The sequence below is a fragment of the Phyllobates terribilis genome, unplaced genomic scaffold (genome assembly GCF_046119375.1).
Source record: "Phyllobates terribilis strain yellow unplaced genomic scaffold, ASM4611937v1 Scaffold_12__6_contigs__length_324123572, whole genome shotgun sequence".
Taxonomy (NCBI): Eukaryota; Metazoa; Chordata; class Amphibia; order Anura; family Dendrobatidae; genus Phyllobates; species Phyllobates terribilis.
This window is the reverse complement of record NW_027362772.1, coordinates 247403816-247428139: the sequence shown is the minus strand read 5'-3', so window position 1 is coordinate 247428139 and position 24324 is coordinate 247403816. Positions and strand designations below refer to the sequence as shown.

The 24324-nt window shown below is 46.3% G+C and overlaps 1 protein-coding gene across 6 annotated transcripts in view; it reads right to left on the bottom strand.

Annotated features, from left to right (window-relative positions):
* LOC141172503 (cyclin-dependent kinase 11B-like) overlaps positions 1-24324 on the bottom strand; it is a 36552-nt gene that overhangs the window by 1115 nt on the left and 11113 nt on the right. For 3 of the 6 annotated variants that reach the window (XM_073656793.1, XM_073656789.1, XM_073656792.1), the window contains 13 exons: positions 22929-23039; positions 14660-14782; positions 7220-7315; positions 6523-6663; positions 5818-5883; positions 4563-4747; positions 4387-4477; positions 3898-4019; positions 2980-3085; positions 2146-2267; positions 1715-1822; positions 1269-1385; positions 48-196 (listed from right to left, as the gene is read on the bottom strand). In XM_073656793.1, coding sequence (XP_073512894.1) covers positions 48-196; positions 1269-1385; positions 1715-1822; positions 2146-2267; positions 2980-3085; positions 3898-4019; positions 4387-4477; positions 4563-4747; positions 5818-5883; positions 6523-6663; positions 7220-7315; positions 14660-14782; positions 22929-23039 — 1537 coding nt within the window. Of the gene's footprint in view, positions 1-47; positions 197-1268; positions 1386-1714; positions 1823-2145; positions 2268-2979; positions 3086-3897; positions 4020-4386; positions 4478-4562; positions 4748-5817; positions 5884-6522; positions 6664-7219; positions 7316-7760; positions 7841-8715; positions 8858-14659; positions 14783-22928; positions 23040-24324 lie in introns of those variants that run through there. The other 3 variants (XM_073656790.1, XM_073656794.1, XM_073656791.1) reach the window with 3 other exon arrangements.

Sequence of the window (24324 nt, the reverse complement as noted above, 5' to 3'; positions counted from 1 at the left end):
CCACTATAAATGGAGACCAATATCATATGTAACCGTGAAATACTTACTTGTTCATGAGGTCAAATCCTTGGTCTGACAGCAGAGCCCCAAATCTCTTTCGGAGGTTGTTGTAAGGATATTCAGAGAAGGTCATTTTCTTTATGGCTGGAAGCTCATTGTAACCGGGCCAGATCTTCTCACTTGGGGTTCCAAGATCCTGGAAAAGAAATAAGGTACAAGTGACTGATCATTATATACAGGATCCAGGAGAGCTGGGAGCATCGGTAATACAAATACATGAGATACGGGAGGCCACACAAGATATGGTCCCGTCTCACATAGCGATATCGCTAGCGATATCGCTGCTGAGTCACGGTTTTGGTGACTCACCAGCGACCTCACCAGCGATGTCGCTGTGTGTGACACTTTGCAACGATCAGGCCCCTGCTGTGAGGTCGCTGATCGTTGCAAAGTGTCCTGGACCATTTTTTGGTCGTTGGCCTCCCGCTGGCCAGCACACATCGCTGTGTGTGACCAGCGGGACCAACGATCTGGCTGGTAACTATGGTAAACATCGGGTTACTAGGGGCACGCGCGCACTTAGTAACCCGCTGTTTACCATGGATACCACTCTGCTACGGTGCGCGGAGGCTCCCGCGCACTGTAGCAGAGTGGTATCCATGGTAAACAGCGGGTTACTAGGGGCACACGCGCACTTAGTAACCCGATGTTTACCATAGTTACCAGCCTGCTCCTGCTTGCAGCAGGCTGGTAACGGGAGCAGGACATCGTGGAATGATTCTTTCCACGATATCGCTGCTCCCCTGATCGCTGGTGAGCCTGCCTGTTTGACAGCTCACCAGCGATGTATTAGCGATGCAGCAACGATCCCTGACAGGTCGTATCGTTGTCGGGATCGCTGCTGCATCGCTTAGTGTGACGGGGCCCATACTGACATAACTCTTCATTATCTAAAGTACATGTGAGGGTTCAACGCCTGAGACCCTCATCAGCTGCAAGCGCAAAGTATCAAGTCAGTTCATCTGTTGGCTGCAACTAGCTTGTTTGTTTTCCTGAGTTGCCACATAGATAGCCATTACAGTAGCCAATTAAATACTGCCCAGTGAAAGCCGAGAAAAGCCTTCAAAGTGGCACAAATCTGTTACAGCACTACGTCCTAATCTACACTCATTGCCGGCACGGGATACAGCTGAAGGACACCTACTGATCAATGTCACCCGCTTCGGTAGTGCCAAGTTCCCTTTAAGCACAATCAAAACCAACTTTACCTTAAAGATTTTGTTGATTTGATCGATCTCAGATTTTCCGGGGAAGAGCGGCTTTTGGGTCAGAAGTTCTCCAAATATACAGCCAACGGACCACAAGTCTATGGCTGTGGAGTATTCCTGGCAAGAGGAGATCAAAAAGGATGAAATTATAAAATAACTAAAAAGACTTGAAAACAAAGTCCACCACTGTAACACTTTATTTAATGCTTATTAATGGAAGCATGCAAACAATGCTGACATATGTATGTACCTCCACAGAGCAAACTACCACAAACCCTGTGTAGTCCGATCCTGCCGCTTACCAACCCATGTCCGGCAGATTAGTAAGAAGCGGCGGTGTACTATGTAGAGTTTACAGAGCTGTTTTGTCTGATTTTAGATATATTACACTAATAAAAAATGGTTGTAAAGGTGACAAAGTCCATCAGTCTCTTCGTAATATATACCTTAGCACCAAGCAGAAGCTCTGGAGCTCGATACCACAAGGTGACCACGATGGGGGTATAAGGTTTTAGAGGAGAGCCATATTCACGAGCCAAACCAAAATCTCCAACCTGTTAAAATAAAAAAATAAAGCACAACTAAATTTAATGAATTATGAAAAAAAAATAGATGGATGTCATATACCAGCACTTCTAAAATATTATTACAATAAATGGATTAAAACAAAAGCAATGTCTGCACCTTATGTCTGATATAAAACACTTCTGCACTTTGCTATCAAGGTTTCCCTCTCCATCTACACATCAGGGAACTCCATAAAAAGCAGCGTCCGACCCTGAAACCCCTAATTACTGCGATATGTCACCAATTGGTGGAGGTCTGATTGCTGTGTTAGTAGTACCGTGCCACTTTGGAGACGAGGCAGAAGCCGTACCTTTAATATTCCAGCGTGACTGAGCAGTAAATTCGACGTCTTGAGGTCCCTGTGAAGAATCCAGTTATCATGGAGATGTCGGACGCCCCTTAACAGCTGAATCATAAGTGTCTTCACTTCACCTGCGGAGGGAAGAGATGGGGAAAAGGGTTTTATATTGGATTTTTTTTTCCTTCCTAAAATAAAATCTGGTTGGAATAATCTGTTCTGTACTAATAAGTAACAGACGTCGGCTGGAAAAAGAAGAGAGGAACTTGCTGGAGCGATTAATTCATGTTCAAGAGTTTTTAGGAATTCATTCCAGTTCTGAGAAGTTTAGGACTTTTAAAAACTTGTTCCAGTTTTGTATCAGGACTGAAAGGTGGAAGATTTAGTGCCTCAATAGATGGAGGACATCAGTGACAGATGACTACAGCCTCCAGTACAGAGGCCACCGTTATTCAGGAGGATATAAAATTAATGAATTTTGAGAATTATGGTGCAACAATATGTTAGGCAAGATCTAAAAACTGGATGTATCCCTGTCTGTACTGTCCACTATTCATACTGACAATGATAGAAAAGTCAATCCAGAGGGATTTTCTAGTAATTTACTATCATTGGTAATAAGTGAAAGAAGCCGGGAGACAGAAGTCAGCAGGGTGAAGGCGCTGTAATGCTTCATGGAAAACAGTGGCTTCTTGTTTTGTGATCATGAGGGGTGGTGGGTGTGAAACCCCGGACCATTGCCCACAAGGGTTGCAGGGATGGATGTGGAGTGGAAACAGGAGCTCTGAAGTCACAAATACATTAAAAGAAAAACAAGCACATAAATAAATCTATCTATTCATCCACCTGGTAGGAAAGGCTGTTTCATGGTCTCCATAAGTCTCTTCAAATCATGCTCCATATAGTTCATCACAATGTAGATTTTGTCCATATTGCTCCCAACAACGATTTCCTAGGAAAAAGAAGAAGCTGAGGATAACAGAAGCATTAAAATCTTTTTCGGTCATATCTCTGAACAGTAAGTTGTTTATATGTATATATAACATCTGCAAGGAGTTTGTATGTTCACCCTGTGTTTGCGTGGGTTTCCTCCAGTTCTCCAGTTTCCTCCCACACTCCAAAGACATACTGATAGGGAATGTAGAGAGTGAGCCCCAATGGGGACAGGGCCGATAATGTATGTAAAGCGCTGTGGAATTAATGGCGCTATATAAGTGAGTAAAATAAATATATTATATATATATATATATATATATATATATATATATATATATATACACATACACACACCAAAAGTTTGGACACACCTTCTCATTTAAAGATTTTTCTGTATTTTCATGACTATGAAAATTGTACATTCACACTGAAGGCATCAAAACTATGAATTAACACATGTGGAATTATATACTTAACAAAAAAGTGTGAAACAACTCAAAATATGTCTTATATTCTAGGTTCTTCAAAGTAGCCACCTTTTGCTTTGATGACTGCTTTGCACACTCTTGGCATTCTCTTGATGAGCTTCAAGAGGTAGTCACCGGAAATGGTCTTCCAACAATCTTGAAGGAGTTCCCAGAGATGCTTAGCACTTGTTGGCCCTGTGGCCTTCACTCTGCGGTCCAGCTCACCCCGAATCCTTAAATGAGAAGGTGTGTCCAAACTTTTTGGTCTGTACTGTACTATTATATGTATGTGTATATATAGATAGATAGATAGATAGATAATATTAATAATATATATTTAAAAAAAATCAGCACTGCTTACCCGCACCCTGACAATATTCTCATGCTGGGCTTTTAATATGGTGTTGATCTCCCGGAGGGAAGTTATAGGGAATCCTTCCTTCTCTTTTTCCATTTTTAATCTCTTGAGAGCAAAAATTTCATCTAGAAAACGATAGAAAAAAAAAGCAGTAAGTGCAAAATGCCTTAGAATGGTTGAATACAAATACGCCATCTTTCTGACCTAAATGAATTGAATATTTTTGAATATTCAATTAACAGAATAGTGCCCCTGGTGGACAAGGTATGAAACCATGGTTTCCTGACATGGCGACCCTGTGTGCACAGATTATTATTATTCATTTTGTCTTTATGCCGCAAATGACTTAATTTGAAAGGGGTAAAATATGGGTCAACCAAGTAGGACAAATGCAAGTAGCAGCTACGGAGTAAACTAAAAATTTGAGAAGCCAACAATGAATGCAAATAGGCATGTGCATGTCGCAATAGTAACATAAAAAGCTTTACTGACCCGTCTTCTTGTCCTTCGCTCTGTACACAACTCCATAGGTCCCTTCCTCGACTCGGTTCAGGCACTGGAACTCTTCCACGCTGCGGCAGCCCTGGTAAAATTTGGTAAAAATGGGTTTAATGATCATCTCAGACCAAGAACGCTGTATTATTATGCACGTGTGTCCTTCATGTTACCTGTAGAGCCGGAAGATATTTAGGCAATTCTTGCTTCAACTCGACAGGTGCCATGACAGGAGGATCAGGGATAAATTCACCTTCTGTCTGAGCATTTGAAGGAGGGCTCGCAATTCTAATTTCTTCTTCCTCCTCCTCTTCTTCTTCACTCTCGGGAGAGTCATGATCAAATCTGGACTCTGTAACTACAAAAGAAGCAAAGATTCTGATACAGACAAAGCGACAGATAACTCGCTGAACAATTGATTGACGTAGTTCAAAGTAATCTGTCACCAAATCAGCATAAAGTAGGGGAAGAGGCCCTGATTCTAAAGTTGGGTCACTTACTGGGCTTCTTGCTGTAGTTTTGATAAATTCACTTTTATCTACTGCAGCTCTACTAGTCCTCTCAGTGTGAGCCTGTGCTGTGTTGTGCTCTGTAATCATGAGCTTCAGCTATTTCCACCCATTCCATAGATTGATAGCTTTCTGCGTAGGCAGAAATCGGTCAATCAGCATGGGTTAGCCAGAAGCCATGTCTCCAATCAAAAGCTTTCTGCCTATTCAGAGTGTGCGCGAGTGTCCCATCCTATACCAATTGAGTGATTTCTACCGACGCAGTGCATAGGCAGAATGTGATCAAGTAATGGAAGGAGTGGGGACAGTCAAAGCTCATGAATACCGAGTACAATACAGTAGATGCTCAAACACTGAGAGGACTAGGAGAGCTGCAGAACATAAAAGAGTTTACATCAAAACTGCAGCAAGCCCAGTAAGAGACCAACTTATGTTGCCCTCTTATCAGGTGGTATTAACCTGATGACAGATTACCATTAAAGGGGTAGTCTGGTCTAGAATGACAAGTCTGCAGTCACTCTGTGTGACTGCAGACTTGTGAATCCTCCCAGCACAGGCACTGTGCGCTGCGGGGATTAATCGGTGTTTCCCCTGGAAACAATGGTCACGTATACGATATTCATACTCTCGGGCAGAACCCGTCTAGTGGGCACAGTCTGACGCTGGGAAGATTCACAAGTCTACAGTCATATAGCATGACTGCAGACTTGTCATTCTAGACAGGACAACCTCTTCAATAGTGAGCTCAGATATGCAATGCTTCCGACCTCCGTTGCATGACAACTTCTTGGCTGCAAATTTGGCCAATACAGGATGCATATAATGTGGGTAACATCACTTATTTCATTGTCATCCTTATAAGATGGAGAGAGCGACTATCACATCTATTACAGCATGTAGATCAGTACAGGACTCTTACAGATAGGAACGCGATTGCCATTCTCTCTCTCCTCGTCCTCACTCATCTCTTCATCGCTGATCTCCTCTGCAAAATAATCAATTATATTAATGATTAATGTTTCATAACTTCTTTAGCAAAGCAAAACTTTAAACTTATAGGAAGAGAGGAGATGGTTAACACAGAAAATGAATAACTTCTATTCATTATTAAAGGGGATATCCGGGACTTTAAAAAAAAAAGTGCCTTAGCACTTACTAAAGGCTAACAGGGGCAACTACCTGGCTGTTGTACCCGGCACCGGTCACTGACCGCTCCTGCCGGACATTCAGCTGCTCCCTGTCAACAGGGCGGGACTACTGGCTTCATGTTGATTAACAGCCGGCTCCCCGCAATGAGGCAGCAGGGTTGTCAATCAGCATGACACCAGTAGTCCCGCCCTGTCAACAGAAAGAAAAACTGCTGCTCTGTTGACGTCACGTCAGCGGAAGTCTGTGACCGCTCTGTGTCGGCGGAGAACGGTGCCGGGCACAACAGGCAGGTAGCAAATATGGACTTTTATTTAATTTATTTATTTTTTTTAAGTCCTGGATATCCCCTTTAAGAAATGAATTTTCAAAACAGACAATTTTCTTCCCTGCATATAATTCAGAAGATTGCTGTGACTGTGGGGCCGTATGTGAAAGTGTCATAAGAGTAGAGCGATTACACTGACAATATTACTACCTGCAGTCTGTTCTGATGCAGCCTCTGAGTTGCTTCCAGTTTCTTCCTCTTCCTCCTCCTCATCATCATCTTCCTCCTCTTCTTCAGCTTCCTCTGACTCCTCTGAGCTGGTCTCCTCTTCCTCCACTGACACAGACCCTGCTGAAATCAGATTATAAAAAATGGTCAAGGCTTAAAAGGGGGTTGTACAGTGAAAACGAGTAATTAACTATCCCAAGGATAGGTGGGGATCCGACCGCTGGGACCTGCAGCAGGGCAGAACGGGAAATTTTTATCCTAGCTAGAACAAAGCGGTGGTGCCCATTCTCACCCGCAGCTCCATTCATTCCTCATAGGGCTGCAAAGAGATACCCTGGGATTTTTCAGGCAGTCCCCCGAAGCATGAGCACTTCCCACGCCATTCTAACAGGGATAAAAATCCCCTGTTCTGCTGATTGGTGTGGGACCCAGAGGTTGAACCCTCACCGATCAATAACATCCAATGATAGTTGATAAATTGTTTTACTTGAAGAACAGCTTTCATTTAGGACCAAACATAGAAAACAATAAGGTAAATTAATCAGTTGTAATATTAAGGAAGATTGAAGTGGTTGGCCCACTAACATTACCTAAACACCAGGACTCCCACTGATCCCAAAAACGAGGGTCCCGTGTCGCCCACTGGACCATAATTTGCAAAAGAAAAACACTCCGTTACCTGAGGATGATTCTGCAGAGCTGGATTTCCGTTCGCTGTCACTGATATCCTGCAGGTCAGACAGCAGATCCCGCACGTCCGGTCGGTCATCTTTGACTGAGAAAAGCATAAATAGTAGTTATTATACGGCAGCGATCCAGAGCAGTGTTACTCTGCAGGGTTTGTTCTCAGTGGGTGGGCCCTGGTGGAGGTGGTGGGCCATGGTGGAATCGAGAAAGAGATTTTCTCATTATAGACCCCTGAGGTGATCAGTTAATTGTCTCGGGTACCTCTCCTGGAAAACTGCTGCTTTTGATTGGGAGTCAGTGTCAGGCATTTAGTAATGTAAAATTAAATGACTGCCAGTAAGATGAATGGTCGTACAGCCGCCAGCATATATGTACTGGGGCTATCCTCACTGGACTACCCTTTAATTAGCCTCTGACACTCCAATAATAAGGTTTCTTTGCATTCATCATGCATCTTACATCTCTGGGTACCAAATCTTGGTAACTGTAAAGTTTATTTCTACTGTTGCAAAAGGAGGATTTTTGGTACTTACCGTAAAATCCCTTTCTCGGAGCCTTCATTGGGGGACACAGGAAACCATGGGTGTATGCTGCTGCCACTTGGAGGCTGACACTAGGCAGAAATAGAAAAGGCTAACTCCTCCCCAGCAGGCTACACCCACTGACAGGGAGAGAACTAACCTGTTTGTAAGAAAGCAGTAGGAAAGGAGGTATAAAGAGATTACCCTGAGATGAACCAACAATGGCACAAATAAGGGTGGGTGCTGTGTCCCCCAATGAAGGCTCAGAGAAAGGGATTTTACGGTGAGTACCAAAAATCCTCTTTTCTTTATCGCTTCATTGGGGGACACAGGAAACCATGGGACGTCCAAAAGCAGTCCCTAGGGTGGGAAGAGACAAGTGCTCAAAAGGTAAGGTTGGTCCACTACTGCATGAGGAACCTCCTATTCAGATTGGCGCTGCTGAGGCCGAATGGAGCTACCGTGTAGTACAAAAAGGTGTGGACTGAAGACCAGGAAAGATGACCAGTTCCTGGAGAGATAGGAAGATTTTGGATAATCTTGGAGTGTCGAGTGAGAAACGGCAGAGAAAAACAGAACAGTGAGTTCAGCAGAAAGAACAAGACTGTCTAATTTAGCGCTCCACCCTGGATGTAATTCATGGCTGGGAAGATAAGACGGGAGAATCATGGACTTCCCGGTGGCCATTGACTGAGGTCCTAAATGGCAGTTCCCAGGCCGGGGAACAAGTGTCCCTGGACACTTCGTACTTTAGACAGGTGGCAGCTTAAAAGAGAAGAGGATGGCTCCTCACATACAGGAAAAACTTCGCCCAGAAGTAAGACGAAGGGTCACCCTGTCCCATGTTTTACACTGTCCCCCATCTTACTGAACATGCTTATGTAGAGATGAAAGAAGGGGGAAAACAGGACAAGGAGATAGAGACCAAAGAGTTCGACTTTGAAAGGGAAGGATCGAGGACTCTTACCGTGGGAGCCTTGGTGCCAACGGAGGGAAGATTCCACACACGCTAGGAGTAATCATGATGACACCTGTCAGGCTGGAGTAACGACCGCACATCTGATGACACCTGTCAGGCTGGAGTAACGACCGCCCATCTGATGACCCCTGTCAGGCTAGAGTAACGACCGCCCATCTGATGACACCTGTCAGGCTAGAGTAACGACCGCCCATCTGATGACACCTGTCAGGCTAGAGTAACGACCGCCCATCTGATGACACCTGTCAGGCTAGAGTAACGACCGACCAACTGAAGTGAAAACTCTGATGAGGAAAAAATCTTTACCTGTCTCTGGAAATGTAAACAACCGACTGGTCCGTGTTACGCTGGACAGGCCAGCTTGAGGAAGGGTCATCATATCCTGAATGGCGGAAGTTCTCTTGTCGAAAGGGAAGATACAGCAAGAGACACAGCATTAAAGGGCCCTTGTCAGGTAGGCGGCAGACTACTTAGGATGTGGAGTTAGGGATCCATCCTAAGCCGGTCGGAAAACGATAGTCCGTCTTGGTCCTAGACAGGTGACAATCCTGAAGGGAGGAAGAGAAGACGAGTACCTGTACGCGGAATCATGAATCCAAGCTGAGTTTCCCGAGATGAGCTCCGTTAACAACCAATTAACCTGCAAATGTCGGGCGCTGCCAAAAACTGTAGGGAAAATGAAAAAACAGAGACAACAACTTGTGTAGGGGCATTCCATGACTTCCTATAAGAACCCGGAGGGAAAAATTGTACAGGAGCTTGGACAGACAGGAGCAATCCTGAAAGCCTCATAATGGCAAGCAGAAGCAGTCAAGAGGACTGAACCTGCGACCTGACGATGCAGAGATAGCCAGCGGCTTGTAACTGTTCGTGGAGAGATGAGGACAAAGCCGTGGCGTGGCACCACGTACCAGACATTAACGGACGAGGCTACTGAAAAAGGATACAGGATGAGCGGGCTGAGAGAATCTGTTTCCGAGATGAACAGAGGCCTGTTCCTGACACGCACCAGATACCAGGTCTCTAATACCGTCAGGGCTGGAAAGACATCATGACGTAACTGATGAAGACTTGAAGTGGTGAGTTCCTGAGGAAATAAGGTGTTGAGTACCGATACACAAACAGGCTGAGGATCATGGATAGATTATTGTACAGTAGGTAAAAGCAGGACGCTGCACTGTAACTGCGGATAAGGAAGGTAGTAGGTCTGATCCGCTATGGATAACAGTCAGAGAGCCAGTAATAGTTAACATAGGTAACCTTTCCCTAGACGTGGCTGTGGGCAGAAGAGAATGTCTGCCATAGGGAAACAGGGCTAATGGGTCTGACCTACAGCAGGATGTTGAGAAGATAACAGACAGTTGACGCATAAGTAACTCTCTGTAGCAGAGGTAAGGGTGGGTAAAGGCCTGTGTGTCCATAAATAGCAGGGGTGATATAACACCCTGCTCCTGATTCCTACTATAGACTGTAGAGGTGCTGACCGAATATGACGGATTACGGTACATACCTGCGAATCCTATTCCTAGGCACAGGGAGTGCGGCTCCTGTATATACCTATACGGGAGTGCCATGCGATGTGGCAGTATCCGAGGAATCCTTTAGAGGAAATGGGCTGCAGGAACGAGGATGTCAGAATGTTACCTGATCTGGATACCTTATCCTGAAAGTCTCCCCTGTCTGTGGGGATTCTCTGATGGAATCTTCATGGATGAATGGTCAAGCCTTCTAGAGGTAGACCGAGGACTCCTTGGGAGAGGTAGTCTTCCTGATTAAGTCTGCTGATAGTTGTTGACGAGCTGTGCATCATGTCCTTTAACTTAAGAGTGGAGATGTAAATGGCAGAGGATTAGCGACAGACCCCAGACTGCCTCTGGGAGAGAGGAGTGGGAATCATGGAAGTGAACCTGGATGGTGGTCCAGACGTAGAGTGGGAGTGAACCCGCTTCTTCGACCTGTGTAAGGTCGGTCATGGCTGCAAGTATCTGATTCAGGAGGAACTGATCAGAGCTGCAGAGGTGGATGTATTCTTAGTTAGCCTCATGGGGTCCTCAACCAATGACTGAGATGCGCCCGCTTCTAAGACCTATGTAAGGTTCGTCATAGCTGCATGCGTCTGATTCAGGAGGAACTGATCAGAGCTGCAGAGGCGGATGGATTATTAGTTAGCCGCAAGAGGACCTCAACCAAGGACTGAGATGCGTTGGTTAGGTCAGTATGACTGAAATAGGGAGGCAACCTAGTCTGAGGAGGGGGTGCGCTCTGATCCCTGGTGGCGCGGGGGCTCCCGAGAGACTATTATGAATCTGGCTGTGGTCAGTGCAGGGACACTTGGTCTGGAATGATGAAGTCCATAAAACCATACAGTTCATAGTCAGGGATGATTCAAACCGTATGGTTCTGCAGTAAGATCCTGCACGAGAGAGAGAGCACCTTTCATTTGTATTTTATTTATTTATTTATTTTATATATGGCATGACCATAGGCACTATGGTTCTGGAGTCTACAAAACTATATGGTTGCAACAAGATGTCTCTGATATGCCCACAAACACCTTATTACTTTGTAATGCGATGTCTCGCAAACACTATGGGTTTGGAATGAGATGCCCCGCAAACACTATGGGTTTGGAATGAGATGCCCCGCAAACACTATGGGTTTGGAATGAGATGCCCCGCAAACACTATGGGTTTGGAATGAGATGCCCCGCAAACACTATGGGTTTGGAATGAGATGCCCCGCAAACACTATGGGTTTGGAATGAGATGTCCCGCAAACACTATGGGTTTGGAATGAGATGTCCCGCAAACACTATGGGTTTGGAATGAGATGCCCCGCAAACACTATGGGTTTGGAATGAGATGCCCCGCAAACACTATGGGTTTGGAATGAGATGCCCCGCAAACACTATGGGTTTGGAATGAGATGCCCCGCAAACACTATGGGTTTGGAATGAGATGCCCCGCAAACACTATGGGTTTGGAATGAGATGTCCCGCAAACACTATGGGTTTGGAATGAGATGCCCCGCAAACACTATGGGTTTGGAATGAGATGCCCCGCAAACACTATGGGTTTGGAAAGAGATGCCCCGCAAACACTATGGGTTTGGAAAGAGATGCCCCGCAAACACTATGGGTTTGGAATGAGATGTCCCGCAAACACTATGGGTTTGGAATGAGATGTCCCGCAAACACTATGGGTTTGGAAAGACATGCCCCGCAAACACTATGGGTTTGGAATGAGATGCCCTGAAAACACTATGGGTTTGGAATGAGATGTCCCGCAAACACTATGGGTTTGGAATGAGATGCCCCGCAAACACTATGGGTTTGGAAAGACATGCCCCGCAAACACTATGGGTTTGGAAAGACATGCCCCGCAAACACTATGGGTTTGGAATGAGATGTCCCGCAAACACTATGGGTTTGGAATGAGATGTCCCGCAAACACTATGGGTTTGGAATGAGATGCCCTGAAAACACTATGGGTTTGGAATGAGATGCCCTGAAAACACTATGGGCTTGGAATGAGATGTCCCGCAAACACTATGGGTTTGGAATGAGATGCCCCGCAAACACTATGGGTTTGGAATGAGATGTCCCGCAAACACTATGGGTTTGGAATGAGATGCCCCGCAAACACTATGGGTTTGGAATGAGATGCCCCGCAAACACTATGGGTTTCGCTGTGCATGGACTTGTGGCTGGAGATACACCAGGGCAAAAGGCATCTGCAGATAGGTGGTGCGGCTGGGCCATGCTAAGAGCCACAAACAGTCATGTTGATGAATGGGAGCATATATAAGCCGTGGGCATCTGCAGACGCATGGATGTCGCAGCAGAGACTATGGTGGGGGCCCAGGCCGCCACACGGAAGCCGCGGCAGGAGCTGAGCCGGGGTCGGCAGGCAGCCGCGCGGGTGTTCTGGCCAGGGTTGTGAGGCCGCAGTCGGATGGGAACTGCGGCTGGAGACATGCTGCGAGCCACAGACAGGTATATAGATGTAGTGGCGAGCGGGCTAGAAGCTGCGGGCGTCCAGAGACGCATGGCTGGAGCTGAGGCCCACAGGAAGCCGTACTGATGCCGCGGTCAGGGCTGAGACCGGGCCGGTCGAAAGCCGCACCAATGCGGCGGTAGGAGACAAGCCGGGGCCAGCAGTCAGCCGCGTGGATGTTGAGGCCGGGGCTGTGAGGCCGCAGTCAGATGGGAGCTGAGACTGGAGACATGCTGCGAGCCACAGAAGGAATATGGATATAGTGGCGAGCAGGCTAGAGGCTGCAGGCGTCCAGAGACGCATGGATGCTGTGGCTGGAGCTGAGCTGGGGCCCGCAGGTAGCGTTACTGATGCAGCCGTCAGGGGTGAGACCGGGCCGGTAGGTAGCCGCACCGATGCTGCAGCTGGGGCTGAGTCGGGGCCCGCAGGCAGCCGCACAGATGCCACGGCCAGGACAGTGCTGGGAATCACAGGTAGCCGTACAGATGCCGCGGCCGGCCGAACCGAGAATCGCAGGCAGCTGCACGGATGCCGTTGCCCGGGCAGTGCTGGGTCCCGCAGGCAGCAGCACGGAAGCTGTAGCCGGGGTGTGCCAATGAGATGCACCTGCAGTCGCATGGAAAAAGATGGTGGGAATGGAGGGTGGTGGGGCCAAAAAGGGCACGCAGAGAGCAAGCACTGAGAAGACAGTAAAAACCTCCGGGATTTTTTTCAAAAAGGCGCGGGGAAGGCACCGCGGTTATGATAGGCTAGGGAGAGAAGGGGGAGTGGCCTAAACGGAGCATGGAGCTGGGCCGAAGCCGGGCTCTAAATTTATTGGAAAGGGCTGAGAGCGACATGGATGCAAATAAACAGAACCGCAAAACACGCTAGGGAGTGCATAGGACGCCTCTTTCTGACACATGTGTCTTTGCTGTGGAGCCCCGCCGCCAATTACAGGGAGCTATGGAAGGGAGGGATACCTGCATCCAGACGTGGTCCCGACTCCTTCTTCACAGTTTTGAAGAAAAATCAGGAGCCCCCGGGAATGAAAAGGGGGGTCACTGGAATCTTTGCGTCTTCCTTCCCGCACCGTCTCTGGTCCCAGATGGTGCAGAAGACGGTGTCGACCCTGGATGAGGGGAGGGTCACTGACTAGTGACCACCGTCTTCCTCCCGGCCCGCTCCGAGGAGGGGGCTGGGGGGGGAGGGGGGGGCAGGACCGTCCACCATGAGCCGCTCCGAGACACCCTTGAAGTGTTGGAGGGAGAAAAGGGTCCTGCCTGTTAGACAAGAGAGTGGACGATGTGGGAGACACCACACTGTTCTCTCTGTCCCAAAAGGTGCGAAATCAGGGTGAGCTGTTACACCCTGTTGCCCGAAGTCACAAGCTGAATCAGAAAGAAAAAGAGCATTAGTAAAACACAACAAGATGCTAAAGACGGGTCTGAGCGCAGACCCATGTCTTGCCTCCTTGGACGCTAAGCAGAAACTGGTTAGTTCTCTCCCTGTCAGTGGGTGTAGCCTGCTGGGGAGGAGTTAGCCTTTTTTATTTCTGCCTAGTGTCAGCCTCCTAGTGGCAGCAGCATACACCCATGGTTTCCTGTGTCCCCCAATGAAGCGATAGAGAAATAAACCCTCACTGTATTATGTTAAAGAGGATATTGAATCTTGATGACCCTTTCTACTCCAATAAGCAGAATGCCTAACGATCGCGCTTTCAGGGAGCACCAAGATAAGCAGTGACTATGTGGGGAAATAGCACATGATGCCCAATGAAGTCAATGGGACATCATGTACTACATAAATCACTGGTGCCAAAAGATGAGACGTTTCAGAGCTGGACGCCTCAATGTTACATCCATAAGGAAAGGGACTGTCTGCTTCTACCATGACATTTCACTTATTCATTTCCTGATATAGATGGGTTTGTAAGAGCGGCCTATAGTGCGGCTTACCGTGTTTCCACATATCTCCTGCCTCCGCTCTTTGCCGCTGTTGGTGCATGGGACTGCGGCTGCGGTAATTGGCTTTATTTTTGTCGCCATGCTCCTCTCTGGCGGTTCTGTGATGAGCAGATACTGCGGACGACAAAACGGAAATTAGAGCAATTCTACTTTTAATGTATATAAAAGCTTAAAGAGGTTGTCAGGGGCTAAGATATTGATCACCTATCCCGGGTACTGTACCTTATATTATAGTTGGATGCTTCAATTACTCCATGCCAACCCCAATGCAATAGTAGCCGTACTCATATGAGGACGTCATGTCCACCATGGTCATATTAGCTGATGAGCGGTAATCCTGGAAGATTGATCACCCGCAGGGCTTGTGTTAGCACGAGCTAAACAATGGAAGAACGCTCCGGGATTTACACAACGGTAAGGGTATTAGCACATGGGACTTATCCACTGTGGCCCTCTTTGTAGTAGTGCTGCAGATTTCATGCTTTACATAGCTAAGGCTATGTTCATACGTTTTTTTGCTGCTTTTTTTTTTAATGAAAATTAAAAGCTGTGTTTTACAAAACCAGCAAAAGCTGTGAGATTTCAGAAATCTCATGCACACACATTGGGGTTTTTCGGTGATTGGTTTGGAAAACTACTGCTTTTTTGAAAACTGCAGCATGTCATTTCTTTCAGGGGTTTTTTACCCATAGAAAGCAATGATTAAGTACAAAAAAAGCAACAAAATACTTTTTGCCATCAGTTTTTGCTTTGTTTTAATGAATAAAGCAGGTACAGCAGATTGTCAAACCCATTTATTGTTGTGATTTTCCCAAATTTTAACCATAATGCCTTGGTGTCCTCGCCTGAGAATGGCAGTTAGGATTAGTACAGTTTAATCAACTTAGTGATGTGTGTAAAGTAAACATTGGCTGACCAAAGTGAGAAATTGAATAATACCTGATCAACTCAAGGGCCGACCAAAGTGTGAAAGTAAACAGTGTCTTAGGTAAACTATTCCTGACCAATTCACCTCCTCCCACACATTTGTAATTGTGTATTTTTTTATGAACTCATATGAACATTCTTTGTTCAGAACAGTCACTATTTTTTCAGACATAAAAATCTTTTTCCACTAAATAATTTGCTCCAATTGCCCTTTTTTCCAAAAAGGGTTTTATGGTGTCACATACAGTGGGGAAAAAAAAGTATCTAGTAAACCACCAATTGTGCAAGTTCTCCCACTTAAAAAGATGAGAGAGGCCTGTAATTGACATCATAGGTAGACATCAACTATGAGAGACAAAATGAGAAAACAAATCCTGAAAATCACATTGTCTGAATTGGAAAGAAATTTTTTTCAAATTTTGGTGGAAAATAAGTATTTTGTCAATTACAAACAAGCAAGATTTCTGGCTCTCACAGACCTGTAACTTCTTCTTTAAGAGGTTCCTCTGTTCTCCACTCATTACCTGTAGTACTGGCACCTGTTTGAACTTATTATCAGTATAAAAGACACCTGTCTGCAACCTCAAACAGTCACACTCCAAACTCCACTATGGTGAAGACCAAAGAGCTGTCGAAGGACACCAGAAACAAAATTGTAGCCCTGCACCAGGCTGGGAAGACTGAATCTGCAATAGGCAAGCAGGTTGGTGTGAAGAAACCAACTGTGGGAGCAATAATTAGAAAATGGAAGACATACAAGACCACTGATAATCTGGGGTTCCACAAAAGATGTCACTGTGGGGTCAAAATGATCTCAAGAACGGTGAGCAAAAATCCCAGAACCACACGGGGAGACCTAGTGAATGACCTGCAGAGAACTGGGACCAACATTACACAGGCTACCATCAGTAAAACACTACGCCGCCAGCGACTCAGATCCTGCAGTGCCAGACATGTCCCCCTGCTTAAGCCATTACATGTCCGGGCCTGTCTGAAGTTTGCTAGAGAGCATTTGGATGATCCAGAAGAGTATTGGGAGAATGTCATATGGTCAGATGAAACCAAAGTAGAACTGTTTGGTAGAAACACAACTCGTCGTGTTTGGAGGAAAAAGAATGCTGAGTTGCATCCAAAGAACACCATACCCACTGTGAAGCATGGGGGTGGCAACATCATCCTTTGGGGCTGTTTCTCTACCAAGGGACCAGGACGACTGATCCGTGTACATGAATGAATGGGGCCATGTATCGTGAGATTTTGAGTGCAAACCTCCTTCCATCAGCAAGGGCATTGAAGATGAAACGTGGCTGGGTCTTTCAGCATGACAATGACCCTAAGCACACCGCCAGGGCAACGAAGGAGTGGCTTCGCAAGAAGCATTTCAAGGTCCTGGAGTGGCCTAGCTAGTCTCCAGATCTAAACCCTATAGAAAACCTTTAGAGGGAGTTGAAAGTCCGTGTTGCCCAGCGACAGCCCAAAAACATCACTGCTCTAGAGGAGATCTGCATGGAGGAATTGGCCAACATACCAGCAACAGTGTGTGCCAACCTTGTGAAGACTTACAGAAAACGTTTGACCTCTGTCATTGCCAACAAAGGATATAGAACAAAGTATTGAGATGAACTTTTGTAATTGATCAAATACTTATTTTCCACCAAAATTTGAAAAAAGTGTCTTTCCAAATCAGACAATGTGATTTTCAGGATTTGTTTTTTCATTTTGTCTCTCTTAGTTGAGGTCTACCTATGATGTCAATTACAGGCCTCTCTCATCTTTTTAAGTGGGAGAACTTGCACAATTGGTGGCTGACTAAATACTTTTTTCCCCACTGTAGGTCTTACATTGGTGGCCTAACACCTTACATTGTTCATGCTTGTGTGGTGGTAGCAAAGCTGAACTTGGGGATCCTGAAAAACACAGCAAAAAAGCCAGCAAAACATGCTTTTTGTCTGCAGCTTTTTTACTGCCAAGAGATCTGGTTTTGACTGCAGAAAAAAGCAACGTGTGAACATAGCCTTAGGGTAAAAATCCACACCATATTTTTGGCATGCTGTGGATTTCAAATTTGCAGCCCTGGACAATTTCCACTGCAGATTTTCTCGACAGTGTGGATGAGAGTCTGTAAAATCATATCCACCGTGTTGATTTATTGCATCTAAATCAGCTCAAGCCATCTGAATGCGGATGTTTCTGCAGCGAATGCCTGGATCTCTGCAAGCCCTATTCAGGTTAATCGAAAAGTGGCCAAAACATCTGCAATAAATCTGCGACTTGTGAATATATGCTGATAGGTCAACTAGATTTTTAGGGTTGCATATAACAGGTACAAGGAGCCCTATTCGCCTGTGATGTGTTTTTCTAATTTATAACGGGATCAGTCCAATATGCAGAACACTGATGCCTGCGGGTGTAATCTGTACTGGTCCTCTATACTAGAAATACTACACAAGGTACAGACCTTACAAAAATAAAAATCTCTAAACAGCTGTAAATAAGTAAAAAACAATGAAATTAAAAGGGATTGTTCAGAAGATTTCTCTCTCTTCCTCCAGAGTGCATTGCTTTACTGCCTCCAAGCTTTCTGTTTTCTAGGGGGGGCGTTGTGCTCCTAAATGATTGACAGGTCTGACCAGCGGCACTGCCACTTCAATGGCCCGAGCTGTGTGCTCTTCATGCCGCAAAAGAAGGCAGTTTTGACTTTGCAGCATCAGAGGCGCTGAAACGCGCCAGATCCAGCTGTAGAGCAGTGTTTGTAAGCACTATAGAAAAGAGCTTGAAAGTGCTGTGCTCTCTGCCTAGGAAACCAGCCATCCTAATAGACAGAGGAGGTGGCCGGTAACCTAGGTACTGAGCAGTAAACTATAGAATTAAAAATCCCTCTAGTCTTGAGAACAGAGAGGATTTTTAATAGGAGGTAAATTACAAGGTTTCTTGTTTCTATAATCACTTTGCAATTTTAACCACTTATGAAGTTGATAAAATCCCTTTAATTAGATAACTTCATGTACAAACAAGATGCCGGAGAGATCAATGCTTTTTAAGAATAACAGGAATTAACAATCATTGGCGAAGAAAGTTTGTGCTTGACCAAAAGCTGCAGACCCTTCTTTCTTGGGGGCTTAAATATGAGAGTTCCCAACACATTTTACTAAAAGTAGTGCAAGCAATCAATAAAGAATAAGAGCCAGACTAAGGCCCCATTCGCACGCCATGTTTTCATACGTGTCCTTTGCAGTACCCACATTTCCGGTTTTTGTTTTTTTTCAGGATGATAAATGTGGACACGTGTCCGATTTTTAACTAATTTGCAGGTCAAAATCATCAGTTCAAGTCAATGGGTCTGTGAAAAAACAAAACAGATAGCACCCCGATGCCTCCTATGTAGCATCTATGTGCTGTTATTCACTGCCTAATGAGTAGGAAAGCATTTTTCTTGCTGGAAAGAAAATAAAAACAAACGAGGGAAGTGTGAATCTGACCTATAAGTAAGGCCAGACAGAGCGTCCGAAGACCATAATGGTTATGCAATTTTGTGGGTGAACCGGCTTTCTCTATCGCTTCATTGGGGGACACAGGAAACCATGGGTGTATGCTGCTGCCACTAGGAGGTTGACACTAGGCAGAAATAAAAAAGGCTAACTCCTCCCCAGCAGGCTACACCCACTGACAGGGAGAGAACTAAATGGTTTCTGCTTAGTGTCCAAGGAGGCAAGACATGGGTCTGCGCTCAGACCCGTCTCTACCATCTTGTTGTGTTTTACTAATGCTCTTTTTCTTTCTGATTCAGCTTGTGAATTCGGGCAACAGGGTGTAACAGCTCACCCTGATTTCCCACCTTTTGGGACAGAGAGAACAGTGTGGTGTCTCCCACATCGTCCACTCTCTTGTCTAACAGGCAGGACCCTTTTCTCCCTCCAACACTTCAAGCGTGTCTCGGAGCAGCTCATGGTGGACGGTCCTGCCCCCCCCCCCAGCCCCCTCCTCGGAGAGGGCCGGGAGGAAGACTGTGGTCACTAGTCAGTGACCCTCCCCTCATGCAGGGTCGACACTGTCTTCTGCACCATCTGGGACCAGAGACGGTGCGGGAAGGAAGACGCAAAGATTCCAGTGACCCCTTTTTATTCCCGGGGGCTCCTGATGCCGTCTTCAGAACTGTGAAGGAGTCGGGACCACGTCTGGATGCAGGTATCCCTCCCTTCCATAGCTCTCTGTAATTGGTGGCGGGGCTCCACAGCAAAGACAAGTGTCAGCAAGAGGCGTCATATGCACTCCCTAGCGTGTTTTGCGGTTCTGTTTATTTGCATCCATGTCGCTCTCAGCCCTTTCCAATAAATTTAGACCCCGGCTTCGGCCCGGCTCCATGCTCCGTTTAGAACACATAATAGTCTCTCGGGAGCCCCCCCGCCACCATGGATCAGAGCGCACCACCTCCTCAGAGTAGGTTGCCTCCCTATTTCAGTCATACGGACCTAACCAACGCATCTCAGTCTTTGGTTGGGGTCCTCTTGCGGCTAACTAATAATCCATCCACCTCTGCAGCTCTGATCAGTTCCTCCTGAATCAGATGCTAGCAGCCATGACGGACCTTACACATGTCGAAGAAGCGGGTTTACTCCCACTCTACGTCTGGACCACCATCCAGGTTCACTTCCATGATTCCCACTCCTCTCTCCCAGAGGCAGTCTGGGGTCTGTCGCTAATCCCCTGCCATTTACATCTCGACTCTTAAGTTACAGAACATGATGCACAGCTGGTCAACAGCTATCAGCAGACTTAAATCAGGAAGACTACCTCTCGCAAGGAGCCCTCGGTCTACCTCCAGTAGGCTAGATGATTCATCCATGAAGATTCCATCAGAGAATCCCTGAGACAGGGGAGACTTTCAGGATAAGGTAGTAGGTCAGACCCATTAGCTATGTTTCCCTATGGCAGACATTCTCTTCTGCCCACTGCCACGTCTAGGGAAAGGTTACCTATATTAACTATTACTGGCTCTCTGACTGTTATCCATAGCGGATCAGACCTACTACCTTCCTTATCCGCAGTTACAGTGTAGCGTCCTGCTTTTACCTACTGTATAATAATCGATCCATAATCCTCAGCCTGTTTGTGTATCGGTACTCAACACCTTATTTCCTCAGGAACTCACCACTTCAAGTCTTCTTCAGTTACGTCATGATGTCTTTCCAGCCCTGACGGTATTACAGACCTGGTATCTGGTGCGTGTCAGGAACAGGCCTCTGTTCATCTCGGAAACAGATTATCTCAGCCCGCTCATCCTGTATCCTTTTTCAGTAGCCTCGTCCGTTAATGTCTGGTACGTGGTGCCACGCCACGGCTTTGTCCTCATCTCTCCACGAACAGTTACAAGCCGCTGGCTATCTCTGCATCGTCAGGTCGCAGGTTCAGTCCTCAGGACTGCTACTGCTTGCTGTTATGAGGCTTTCAGGATTGCTCCGGTCCGTCCAAGCTCCTGGACAATTTTTCCCTCCGGGTTCCTATGAGAAGTCATGGAATGCCCCCTACACGAGTTGTTGTCTCTGTTTTTTCTTTTTCCCTACAGTTTTCGGCAGCACCCGACATTTGCAGGTTAATTGGTTGTTAACGAAGCTCATCTCGGGAAACTCAGCTTGGATTCATGATTCCGCATACAGGTACTCGTCTTCTCTTCCTCCTTTCAGGATTGTCACCAGTCTAGGACCAAGACGGACCATCGTTTTCCGGAAGACTTAGGATGGATCCCTACCTCCACATCCTGAGTAGTCTGCCGCCTACCTGACAAGGGCCCCTTTAATGCCGTGTCTCTTACCGTATCTTCCCTTTCGACGAGAGAACTTCCGCCATTCAGGATATGATGGCCCTTCCTCAAGCTGGCCTGTCCAGCGTAACACGGACCAGTTGGTCGCTTACATTTCCAGAGACAGGTAACGTTTTTCCTCATCAGAGTTTTCACTTCAGTCGGACGGTCGTTACTCTAGCCCGACAGGGGTCATCAGATGTGTGGTCGTTACTCCAGCCTGAAAGGTGTCATCAGATGGGCGGTCGTTACTCCAGCCTGACAGGTGTCATCAGATGTGCGGTCGTTACTCCAGCCTGAAAGGTGTCATCAGATGGGCGGTCGTTACTCCAGCCTGAAAGGTGTCATCATGATTACTCCTAGCGTGTGTGGAATCTTCCCTCCGTTGGCACCAAGGCTCCCACGGTAAGAATCCTCGATCCTTCCTTTTCAAAGTCAGACTCTTTGGTTTCTATCTCCCTGTCCTGTTTTCCCCCTTCTATCATCTCTACATAAGCATGTTCAGTAAGATGGGGGGACAGTGTAAAACATGGGACAGGGTGACCCTTCGTCTTACTTCTGGGCGAAGTTTTTCCTGTATGGGAGGAGCCATCCTCTTCTCTTTTAAGCTGCCACCTGTCGAAAGTACGAAGTGTCCAGGGACACTTGTTCCCCGGCCTGGGAACTGCCATTTAGGACCTCAGTCAATGGCCACCGGGAAGTCCATGATTCTCCCGTCTTATCTTCCCAGCCATCGATTACATCCAGGGTGGAGCGCTAAATTAGACAGTCTGGTTCTTTCCGCTGAACTCACTGTTCTGTTTTGCTCTGCAGTTTCTCACTCGATACTCCAAGATTATCCAAAATCTTCCCATCTCTCCAGGAACTGGTCATCTTTCCTGGTCTTCGGTCCACACCTTCTTGTACTACACGGTAGCTCCTTTCAGCCTCAGCAGCGCCAATCTGAATAGGAGGTTCCTCATGCAGTAGTGGACCAACCTTACCTTTTGAGCACTTGTCTCTTCCCACCCTAGAGACTGCTTTTGGACGTCCCATGGTTTCCTGTGTCCCCCAATGAAGCGATAGAGAAAAGAGGATTTTTGGTACTCACCGTAAAATCCCTTTCTCTGAGCCTTCATTGGGGGACACAGCACCCGCCCTTATTTATGCCATTGTTGGTTCATCTCAGGGTAATCTCTTTATACCTCCTTTCCTACTGCTTTCTTACAAACTGGTTAGTTCTCTCCCTGTCAGCTGTCAGTGGGTGTAGCCTACTGGGGAGGAGTTAGCCTTTTTTATTTCTGCCTAGTGTCAACCTGCTAGTGGCAGCAGCATACACCCATGGTTTCCTGTGTCCCCCAATGAAGGCTCAGAGAAAGGGATTTTACGGTGAATACCAAAAATCCTCTTTTTCTGCAAAATTGTGTTCCTGTTTAGGATTCAATGTAAGAAGTACAGCATCGGCCAGCTTGTCTGGCTGAGAAAGGGTTACAATGCAGGACAGGACTGCCACAAAGTTAAATGTCATACAAATGGTTTTAAAGAGCTAAAACTTACTTTGAGTGCTAAACTCTACAAGTATTCTTGACTCTGCACTGTACTGCATTCTCTCAGTCTCCTGTAAGAGCCCTGGCTTCCTGCGCTCAGCAAGCGCAGATCCTGCGAGCCCTAGAAGGCATGTTGTATAGGTTGGCAAGTGCAATTATGGCTATCATTACTACCAATTGATTGCTATCAGATCACTTTAAAAATTAATCTGTCAGCAGGTTTTTGCTATGCAATCTGAGAACAGCAATGAACCGTTTTGCTGTTTCAATAAAATCAGTGTTTTATGAGCAGGAGATTATCACTACAGGACTAGGTGTCTCGTGCCTCCTAGTCTAACTCTGCCCCCACCACTGATTGGCAGCTTTCTGTTAAGATGCACAGAAGGCGGCCAATCAGAGGTGTGGGCGGGATTATACACATTTCAGCATTCGAGCTCCGCTAGATCTGCAGCAGAGAAAACTATGATATTATCACAACTGCTAAACTAAGTGATAGATCACTGGAATCAGGGTCTCTGCCACTACATCATGCTGCTGTCAGATTACTAAGCAAAAACCTGCTAATAGATTCCCTTTAAAGTGAACCTTTTATGTCCATAAACGCTATTTAGCTGCGGATATAAGGTTGATCTGCAAGTAAATAGCTTTAAAATCATGTTAGGCTGCTCTACTGAAACAGCAGATACTGGGAGAAAAATAAGTTTTATTTTCCCTGCGGCTGCTCGCTACTAGTAATTGGGCTGATGTAGAGAGCGGTTGCAGTCATCAACACATTGATTGACAATCTGCTCTGCACACACACTGCACAACAAGCTGTCAATCAACGTGGCGGGGAGTGTTTAGTGCCGCACTCACTGTATAGTGAGTGGTGACTGTACCTGTTCCCTCAGCCAACTTCAAAAGTGGAAGAGAGCGGTCGCTGGGAGGATATTAGTTCATTTTCTCCCTGTAGCCGCTGCCCCATTAAAGCACAATGTACCTGCAGATTAACCTTTTTCTGGACATGGCAGGTTCCCTTTGAGGAGAGAAACAAAAAGAAAGAATAATGGTGCTCTACGTATAGGTTATTAGCTTGGCTCATGTCATTTATAACAAAAGCTAAAATTAATTCCTTGACCTTAAGAGACAGAACCACTTTAAACAATTTTTATATAATATATAAAGCAGGATTGTGAAGTCTGCAGTTCTATCTTCAGGAGCACACTTGCTCCTCTGCCTCTCTGCTTTGCTGGGGGTGGTGTGCTCCTGAAGATTGACAGTTCAGACCAGAAGCATCATTGCGCCTGTGGTCATAATTGTGCAATCTCCCATGAAGCTAGCAGCTTTGCCTCTGCAGCATGGGAGACGCGCGTTGGGGCGGGCTGGACGCAGTGATCTGGCCAGCTCCAGAATGCCGAGACGAGGCA